This window comes from Nanorana parkeri, unplaced genomic scaffold (assembly GCF_000935625.1).
Source record: "Nanorana parkeri isolate BGI_ZX_2015 unplaced genomic scaffold, ASM93562v1 scaffold3198, whole genome shotgun sequence".
In the NCBI taxonomy this organism is placed as follows: domain Eukaryota; kingdom Metazoa; phylum Chordata; class Amphibia; order Anura; family Dicroglossidae; genus Nanorana; species Nanorana parkeri.
In genome coordinates, this window is record NW_017309466.1 from 1,091 (window position 1) to 11,430 (window position 10,340).

The 10,340-nt window shown below is 48.6% G+C and overlaps 1 protein-coding gene across 1 annotated transcript in view; it reads left to right on the forward strand.

Moving 5' to 3' along the window:
* Nucleotides 1-9,799: 9,799 nt before the first annotated feature.
* The window catches only part of LOC108802881 (discs large homolog 1-like protein), a 49,742-nt gene continuing 49,201 nt past the window's right edge, over nt 9,800-10,340 (forward strand). The window contains exon 1 of the mRNA XM_018574735.1: nt 9,800-9,910. Coding sequence (XP_018430237.1) covers nt 9,800-9,910 — 111 coding nt within the window. The remainder of the gene's footprint in view (nt 9,911-10,340) is intronic.

Sequence of the window (10,340 nt, forward strand, 5' to 3'; positions counted from 1 at the left end):
ATCTGTTTGACCACTGAACGCCCCACAAGGCAATGTGCCTTGTGAAGCCCTAATTGGCTAAAGGCTTGCACCTGAGCACAGGTCAGGTGCAAGACTTTGCCCAATCAGGGCTCAGTACTCTGTAAGAGCTACGATGAAGCAAAGTCCTGATGGCTTTGCCCAATCATTGCTCACCTGTCAGATGACGTAAAATTACACAGTTGGGCGGAGCTAGCTGTCACCGCTAGCTCCGCCCAATTGTCTATGTTTTGCCGACATCTGTCAAAATGCCATTATGCGGCGGGTGTTCATTGCGAGTGGACGGGACGGTGGTCCGCATTTTTTACAATTATTATTATTTCTATTTATTTTTTATTGTTTTATTTTGTTGAGTCGTCGACAATGCTGGACATTACACTGGCTTACGTCGGTGGATCCATTTTTGTCTTTGTTTTTTTTTAAATAAAAGACTTGTCAAAAACATGTCTTGTTTTTTTTTCCAAATAAAGGATTTTTTCAAAAGTCTGGTCTTTTAATTTACAATTTTATTTAACCCTTTAGTCAACGGGGAGTGGTACAAGTACCCCTTACTCATTCACAAGGGGTAAACTGATGTGAATAAGCCCCCTTGCCCGCAGACCCCCACAACCAATGCCCTAGGGCTTGTGGGGAAGAGGCCCTTGTCCCCATCTGCACGGGGACAAGGTGCTTTTCCAGGGGCGACCCTCCCTGTGCCGAGGGCATGTGGCCTGGTATAGGGGGGGGCGCTCGCTTGTCCCCCCCATTGCGGCCCTGCCAGGCCTATGCTCGGATCAATGGTCTGTTATGGAATTTTAGAGGGGCCCTAATGTTTTTTTCCTCCCATTTTTGGGGGTGGGGTTCCTCCTTAAAATTCCTACCAGATCTTAAGGGCCTGGTATGACTTTAAAAGGGAATCCCACGCACTTTTTTTTTTTACACAGGGTCCCTCCTAAATATTCTTACCAGACCATAAGGGTCTGGTATGCCTTTTGATGGGAAAACCAGATATTGAAATATGTATGTGTGAACCTTAAATGATGATTGATTTTCTATATTTTAATCTATCCAAGTTTGGAGATGCAGTTTGTTTCTGCTGCTGATTTTGAGTTACAATTGGTAATCAATCAGTAAGCCTGACAGGCAGACCTAAGTATAGTTGAAACAGTTGAAACAGTTGTTAGGAATGCTCAAGAAGACTTGGCCTTTAAAATGAGTTTGAAGAATAAACCACATTACTCAGGACATAGACTATGATGCCCAAAATGGGATAGAAGGAGAACACATGACTCAGCTACAAAGAGTATGGCACTCCCTTATGCTAATCAGAAAGACTTTTAAGGTAAACGTCACATAGGTTATTTTAAAATAAAGGCATGAATAAAAAGGGATGGGGAATGATCCTTCAAGAGGCACTCATTCACACTACAGATCCCCAGACACACACACGCACAGCATCACACAGACACGCCCACACTCACATTGAATAGACAGACACCTGTTAGGACTATTTTTACTTACTAACTAAAGACACGTTTCTTAAGCATCTTATAGATTTCTGCTGTAAGATATACTATATTTTGTAATCATCAAGCATCTTATAGACTCATTCTGTAAGATATACCATATACTGTAATATTTTGTAACTTTAAATTAAACACATTCTAAACTTTATGCAACAACGGAAACAATCATCTATTATTGAACTTTTCCACCCTATGCTTCGAGAAAAGGAATATGACATAAAAAATCATATTTCGTGTCATTTTCTTACAGAACCCCATGCTTTTTTTTTTGGTCCCTGCTAACATTCCTACCAGACCTAAAGGCACAGATGGGAATGTGAAGGTAGGCATCCTTGATGTCGAGGGAGGCCATGAAGTCCCCCTGATGGAGACACGCCACCACAGAGCGAATCGATTCCATCCGGAACCTGCGAGCACGCACAAAGGTATTCAAACGCTTGAGGTCCAAGATGGGATGAACCCCATCCTTCTTTGGAACAGTAAACAGGTTGGAATAAAACCCTCTGAACCTCTCCGGGGAGGGTACTGGAACTACCACCCCTTGGGACAAAAGACCCGCCACCGTGCCGTGAAGGTCCGCAAGGTGCTGTGGAGGAAGACGTGTGTTGGAAGGAAAGAACCTGTCCCCGGGACGCAACAGAAACTCGATTTTGTAGCCCGATGACACCAATTCCTGCACCCAGGTGTCGGAGACGTGGGACAGCCAAAGGCCCGCAAAGAGCCGAAGGCGTCCCCCCACCCTGGAACCCAGGGATGGAGGCAGACCTTCATGCCGAGGAAGGCTTACCCTGGGGCTTGGCGGTCCTGGGCTGCAAGGTCCGCTTGGCGGCCTGGGAAGGCGGCAGATTTCTGAACTTCCCGCCCTTCCCTGAGGGCAGAGGGGAACGAAAAAGCCGCTTGTGAGTGGAAAATGAGGGACCGGGTTTCCGCCGCTGGTCCTGCGTTTTATTATACTGAGGCAGGAAAGTACTCTTACCGCCCGTCACATCCTTAATGATCTCATCCAAGGTACCACCGAACAGACCATCCCCCATAAAGGGGAGCTCCGTCAGGGCCTTCTTGGAAGCCTGGTCAGCCGACCAGCATTTAAGCCAGAGGAGTCGCCTAAGAGTAACCGCCGACACCGACAGCTTGAATATCAACGGTGCCGCATCCAAGCCCGAATTACACACGTATTGCAGACCCTGCACCAACTGCTCCGCCAGGTTGACGTAAGCAGGAGACACGTTTTCTTCCACAAGACCCTGACGCAGCATCTTCGCCCACTCAGTCAAGGTCTGGGAGACCAGGGCCGAAGCCAACACCGGGTGCAACAGAGCCCCAGAAACCGAATACATAGTACGCGCCACAGCCTTCGCCTTCCTATCCGTGGGATCCCGAAAGGAAGGAAAATCCTCCACCAGGATGACTGTAGCCTTGTTCAGGCGGGAGACCGGAGGATCTACCGCTGGAGGAGTGGACCACTTAGTCAGGAAGGACTCCTCAAACGGATAACGAACCGAGAAACGTTTGGGGACGGAAAACGACTTGGTCGGTCTCTTACACTCCTTGTAGACAAAATCATCAAAAATAGCAACGTAAGGAAAAACCTCAGTGGAACGCCTGAAGAACTCGGGGGCCTCCTCAATTTTAAGCGTCTCCCGCACAGCGTGAATCAAAGCCGCGATCAATTCGTGCTCCTGGATCATAAGGGAGGCTCCCAACTAATTGTCACTACCAGATTCCGGTTGGGAGGAATCTCCCTGGTCGTGCTGCGCTAATGCAGCAGAAATTTCCCCCTCTTTCTCCAAATCCCCAGAAAGGACCGGGGAGGGAGCCGGCAAGGCGCGCTTTTTAGGAGGGCGCTGCGTCCATGCCCAGACAATAAACTGCCAATATAGAGCCCAGCAGGAAAACAGGGAGACCTCAGCAGGCACAGCCCCCCACTGCGGTTGTCCCCAGCAACCGTCCCCCCGCAGGCGAACGACCCTCCTACAGCAGCCGATTCCCAGTGTCCCAGTGCATCCTCACGTCAGAAAGAGGGTGCCTTTGCCCACACCAAACAGAAGCCGGGGGCTCGATTAGTGACCCCCACGCACATGCGGCCGGAAGGAAGCAGACATCGGCCACAAAGGAGTACAAGCTCCAGTGTGACAGCCCTACCCGCTAGCGCTGCGAACCGCACCCCCAGGGAGCCTCTGCTGCTCACAGGGATACAGAAGCCCAGACGCGCAGGCGCTGTGGAAACTGGGGCCCCTGGCCGCAGCCATGGCACCAGCAGCCTGTGGGGAGTGCTGTGACTGGGTGGCCGAGACCCCCAGTCATATGCACCCCCCTGGGACGAACCCACAGGCAAAGGGGCGGGGCCGTCGCAGCCGACCCACCGTAGCAGGTCTGCATGCGTTCGTCGGTCGTCCAGGGGAGACTCCAAGGATCCGAGACATCCAGCCTGTGGCCCTGACAACACTTGCTAGAAGATGCTCCTGAAAAAAACAGGAAGAAGCCAGGTAAGAATACCCAAGAAAAAATTCTTAGCTCCTCACTCGCTAGGCAAAAAACTGGAGACTTGTCAGCAGGTTGGGGGTTTCGCCACCAGCAGGGGCTGTAATTGGTCTTTAGTTTTGTGCCTAGCGTCCTTCTCCTGCAGGTGGCGATATTACCCTACAGTACATGATCCTAGATCTGTTCCCTGTGTCCTTCAATGAACGGAAGAGAGCTTTTTCCCCATTCAGATGGCATCTACAGGTTACACTGCAGGGAAATCCTCCCCTCTGTGTAACCTGTCATGGACTGAACGCCTCAGCAGTGAGGAGCAAGTGAAGGACAGGGAGGCTCCTCCCTGTCTCCTCCCTTTCACTAGCTTGGGGACGGGGCTTCGTCCGACAAGGGAATGCCTCACCCAGAGCAAGAGGTACTGTACGTCACTGCTTTCTATCTAATATTCCTCTACTGATACTCAAAAAAAGCATATGAATACCCCCAATTGTGTAGTATATTAAAAATCGTTTATTGGCTTTAAAAAGTTGCACTCACTTACAAATATGATCGTACGCTTTTAAAACCATCCAGTGGACTCAGACTTGCGTCTCTCAATGCTGTAATTGGTGGGCGGAACACAGGGCCACCCACAGCTGAAGTCAGCACTAAGTCAACAGTATTCAGACGAAATTCGAGCAGTGTACTGCCAGCTTGAGACTTGCAGCGCTGGATACTAAAGGTGGCCATACACTTTACAACCACCACAAGACTTTAGTCTTGCGATGGTTGTAAAGTAATTAAAAAAACGTACAATCTCCCTATCTTGGACATGCAGATCGTACTTGCGATCATCGCAAGGCTACCCCCCAGGCACACCTGCATTGAATTTATCAACTTCATTAATATGCTCACACTTGGAGACTCACACTGCCCGTTCAGCATTGCAGCCATCGGAAGCCCGCCCCTCAGGGGGGCCGGCTTGCGATGATCGCAAGTACAATCTGCCTGTCCAAGATGGGCAGATCGTACGTTTTTTAAATTACTGTAAAGTGTATGGGCACCTTTAAGGTGCCCATACACTGCTCGATTATCGTACGAAAAATACTGCTCGACGATTGGAAAATCGCACGATAAGCGCTCAACGCACCCAACTTGTCGCGACCCTGGTCGATCCGATAATCGTACGACCGTTCAAATAATGGCTGAGGATATGAATAGCATGGCTATTGTGATTGTTGGTCTTTCTCTCATTCAAGTTTGGCAGCAACGCAGGTCATCGCGTCGAAGACTGTGGACCAAGAATTGGTTGCAGAAACGTGACATTTATTCGCACGTTGCTTTGCTGCAGGAATTAAGGGAAAACAACCCTGATGACTTCAGGAATTATCTCCAGATGTCAGATGCAGCATTCAACCACCTACTGGCTCTGGTGTCCCCCCACATCAAGAAGGTTGATACAGTGCGCCGTAAGGCAATTCCCCCTGACCAGCAATCCTGCAAACTCGGGTTCATTATATTTTAACTACGAAGGGTACTTTAGCATTATCCTACTGGCAGTGGTTAATGCTACTTATTAATTCCTGTATGTGGACATTGGCAGGAATGGAAGACACTCCGATGGTGGTGTGATGGAGCGGAGTGATTTCAACATGCGGCTTCAGAATGGTACCCTGAACTTACCAAACAATGAGGAAACCGTAGATGGCATGCATTTTGTCTTTGTCACTGATGAAGCTTTTGCCCTTGGAGATCACCTACTCAAGCCCTTCCCCATGCGCGGTCTGACAGCACAGCAGCGCATATATAACTATTGCTTATCCTGTGCACGCAGAGTGGTGGAGAATGCATTTGGGATGATGGTGAACCGATTCCGCATTCTACACACTCCCATCAACATGGGTCTACACAAAGTTGATATATTGGTTTACTGCTGCTGTACCCTTCATAATTATCTACGGCGTCAGGGCAACTCCCACATGCCCACACACATCCTAGACCAGGAGGATGTTGTGAGTGGCATCATACAGCCAGGGGAGTGGAGGCATGATGTGGTAGCCCTTGATGGTTTGGGACCCATGCATTCACGTTTGCCAACCACGTCCGCATGGCAGAACAGGGTAAAATACTTACAGTATTTCAATGGCCCTGGTTCAGTGGAATGGCAGGGATGCATGTAGTTTGCACCTGTGTTCCCATTGACTTCCTAAAAAGTCAAGTGTTGATTTAATGCATGTCTTATTTTGCTGCGAAAAATATTGAATTATGCATTATTGCTTGTGTTAAATAAACGTTATGATTTTGATCTTTCAATCTGTGTGTTCTACATACATATGGCGGGTTACACAATCATTATTACACCTAAGCTCACATGGTCATTACATAATGCATTACCTGTGTGTTCTCCACAATTTCCGTGGAAGGTTCTTCGCTATCGGACGCAGCACTCTCTTTGTGAGTAGGTGGTGTTTGCAGGCTGCTGACAGATGGCCGTGGTTCTTCATCATCATCCAGGAACCACAGAGACTCATAATACCAGAGCCTGGGCTGGTACACATCATCAGCAGACGCGCCTGACTTGTGGGATGAGCTAACTTTCTTCTGCTCTTTCCTATAGACGGTCCGTAGATTAGCTATCTTCAGTTTCACGTAATTCATGTCTGCACATGGCGAGATGGTCTTACATAATTCAGCAAGTTTCATATAAGCCTCTGTTCGTTTGGAGCGATTACAATAATCCTTGCTCTGCACTCTCCACAGACATGGTAGTTCGCGATATAGATCAATGAATTGGGTCAGGAATTTCGGGGGTGAGTGAAACGCTCTGTCATAGTGCCTGTGGAATTGAGAGACAGACTGATTTGTGGGTGTCCAATCCTCAACCTGGCCATGCAAAAAACAAATCACACACCTACACATTGTAAGACTATGTCTACCCCAATGGTTTATATCCACCTTGGACATGTGGTAATGGGCAGTGACATATTATCAATAGGGAAACATATAGATATGGTGCGGTATGAGAAAAACACACATGTGCCAGGCACATCGTCAAAACATAAAATACACCTGCCTCAACCAGGCCCTGTCCTTCATGCTAGTTTTATGAACATGATGCTCATTCCAATGTTGACAATGTGTGAAACACTGCAGTAGGCCCATTTGTCAGCCACATCCTCCTTTCCAAACATAGCTGGGGCAAATGCATGTGAAGCACATGGTAGGCAATGTCAATGGGAATAGTGTTCATCTGTGCTTCTGGTTAAACTGTGCCACAGATAGGACACATGTCACCTCCACCTCTGCTTATATTGTCTGATGCCATAGAGTCACTTAATGTGCTATGGTCTGCTACACATACCCTCCTGTCATGCATTGGCCACGATTTGTTATGGAATACTACATACCAGCCAACGAGCGATCATTTTTTCGAAAAGGTATGGCTTCACTTGAGACCGGAAATACGAAGGCCCGATCGTATTTAATGTCGGTCCGCTGGCCACGCCCAGGGCAGCCATCAGGTGGGTACGGCCGATACTCATGTAAGGGGCCCGGGCAGCCTGGGGGGCACGCCCGGGTCCCTTATATGACTATCGGCCGACGCATTGCCGCTCCAGCGGCTTTGAGACAAGCTAGAGCCCCATCAGCGACGCTGCTCGTCTGATGTCGGACTGGCCAGAAGTGACGTCACTTCTGGCTGGTCCGGCGGCAGACGAGGCCATGTGTGCAGGTAAGAGGAGCTAGGAAGGAAGGAAGGAAGGAAAGGAGAGAGGGATGCAGCCCTGACCAGCCCACCTGAGACCCCTTCAGAGCCCACCATAGACAGTCTCAGATGGGCTGTGCAGCATCTATGGTGGGCTCTGCAGGGTCACTCTCAGGTGGGTCCTGTGTCCAGCGCGTCACTAAGCCCCACGTCCAGCGCGTCACTAAGCCCCGCGTCCAGCGTGTCACTAAGCCCCGCGTCCAGCGCGTCACTAAGCCCTGCGTCCAGCGCGTCACTAAGCCCTGCGTCCAGCGCGTCACTAAGCCCTGCGTCCAGCGCATCACTAAGCCCTGCGTCCAGCGGCGCGGGGGGGGGGGCCCGGCCTAAAGCCGTGTGTGTAAGGGGCCCCAAAATTTCTGATGGCTTCCCTGCCCACGCCCTTTCATACAGGTGCGTACGATTACCTCGTAATAGGAAATGGTGGAGTTAGTGTCCATGATGGAGCAGCAGGATTATGACTGCAAGCTGCAGAAATATGAGCAGAAGAACATAAGGAAGGACCGGATCCTCGAACAAGTGATAGAGAGCTTGCAGGCCAAGTTTAATGTCACCATGTCCAAAGACCAGTTGCACAAATGCTGGTGTGACCTAAAGTTGAGGGAGACTGCCCAGCTTGCAAGGATCCACAGGTTGATCCGTAGGGGTATGTGTGAGCTTCATTATAATTGCATCTACAGATATGATGGGAGATATGTTGGATGTGGCCATCCAGGCCTGGTCTCAGAGGAGTAGTGGAGCATGCAGTGCTGTAATGTAGTTTGATACATATGATGTATTTTCTTCCTCCAACTTTCATGTCTGTCCATGAAAAGCTGTAGGAGACAAGGTGTCAGTCTATGCATCATGTCCAGACCTGTGACACATATATGTACATGTTGTGTTGTTGATGGCGCATATGACTATTGTATTTTTCTGATGTTAAAGGACAGAGGAGTGTGGAGCGGAGGAGCCAGGCCAGCGAGGGTGCTTCAGAGGTGGCCATGGAGCAAGCAGTTGTGGAGGAGGCTGATGTGGTGGTCGAGGATGTGGACTCCTCTTTGTCCTCTTCTTCTGGTATGTACTGTTGTATGACAACATTAGGGCATGGTCTATGTACTTCACATGTTTATGACCTCCATGTGTTGATTCCATTACAGTAAACGTGGACCTTGTTGAGAGCGAGGAGAAGAGTCCCTTGTCAAAGAGCTCAGGTTCTGGTATGTGAACTTTAATGCATGTTAAATGACAGATGAGCTGATTATACGCTGCATGTTAAGCTTTCCATTGCCTTTTTGCATGATAGTGGTACTTGAGGAAGCTGCGTCAGAGGGGAGCGTGAGGGTAGGCGGACCTTCCTCCGCTTTGCCATCTGGTATGTCCTGTTTTTGACCAATGACATACCCAGTGAATTTGGGAACATATTGTATTTGCGTGTTGTATTTGATGTTTACATTCTAGGTCATGTTGCATCACCACATGTGGGTGGAGTTTGCGCTGCTGTTAGCCGCTGTTGCTCCGTCCTGGAAGATGTGATGGAGCACATGGTGGAGTTGAGCCGTGCTCTCCAGGATGTGCATGACGAAGTCATGAAGCTGTAGGAGACATCAGCTCCACGTTTTGCCACATTTGCCACGTTGGCATTTGCACTGCCCTTCCCATGTTTACAAGGCCCCTTCTTTTACTTGACTTTATATTTATGACTTTTCATATATAAATATTTGATTAATATATGCCTTGTGTCTGTGTCCTCATTTCAGGCATGACCGCTTTACAGTCTTCCTGCTTGATTGATGCTGTGCATGCATTTGTCAGGGATGTTTCTTTGTGGGAATGCCTGCTTTGCCTGATGCATTTCACAGCTGTGCAATGGCCAGGGACACACAGCATACACATGTGTAGGGCATACTTGACACTTTGACTTTTATCAAATTGTGTCCGAAAGGAGAATGGACATGTTATTCATGTTGCATGGTTTGCGTTGGATGGGGTTCATGCCAATTATTAGGGGGTCACTTTCAGCAGCCTCATGTGTGGTGCACATGGGGAGTGGTCAGCATGTGTGTCAGCTACATGAGGAGACATGGATTTCGGTGTGAGCATTGGTTCTTGCATCTGTACGCAACATGTAGCCCCAGCAATGGCTGAGCGAGTGGTCCATGAGGGTACCAGAACAGAGGTGTGGATGCTGCGAGTACAGCCAGCTGCCGTCATTCTACTTCCGCTTTTTCATTCGTTTAACGCATGCGCTGAACGAACAGTGCGATTATTGACGAACGATTACTCTACTCACTGAACGATTATCGTACAATTATGCACAGGTTTTTGAACATGCTAGGTAGTCAAACGTCGAACGATTGTACAGTATTAGCTGTTGCACGCTACCCAGACACTGCGCGATTATCGTACGAAAAAAAAATGGATAAATGCACTTCTTTCTAAAGTACACCTATTTTCTAAAAATAGATTTATTGTTCTGTTAATCAATACAATGCTGCATTAAATTGTGTCTTTTATATCTGCCTGAAGTTCGGCTTTAAATTATTTCATTTACTGGGCTCCACATTAGCAGGAACACAAAACACACACACACACTCTCTCTCCCTCCCCCCTCTTTTTGCAGG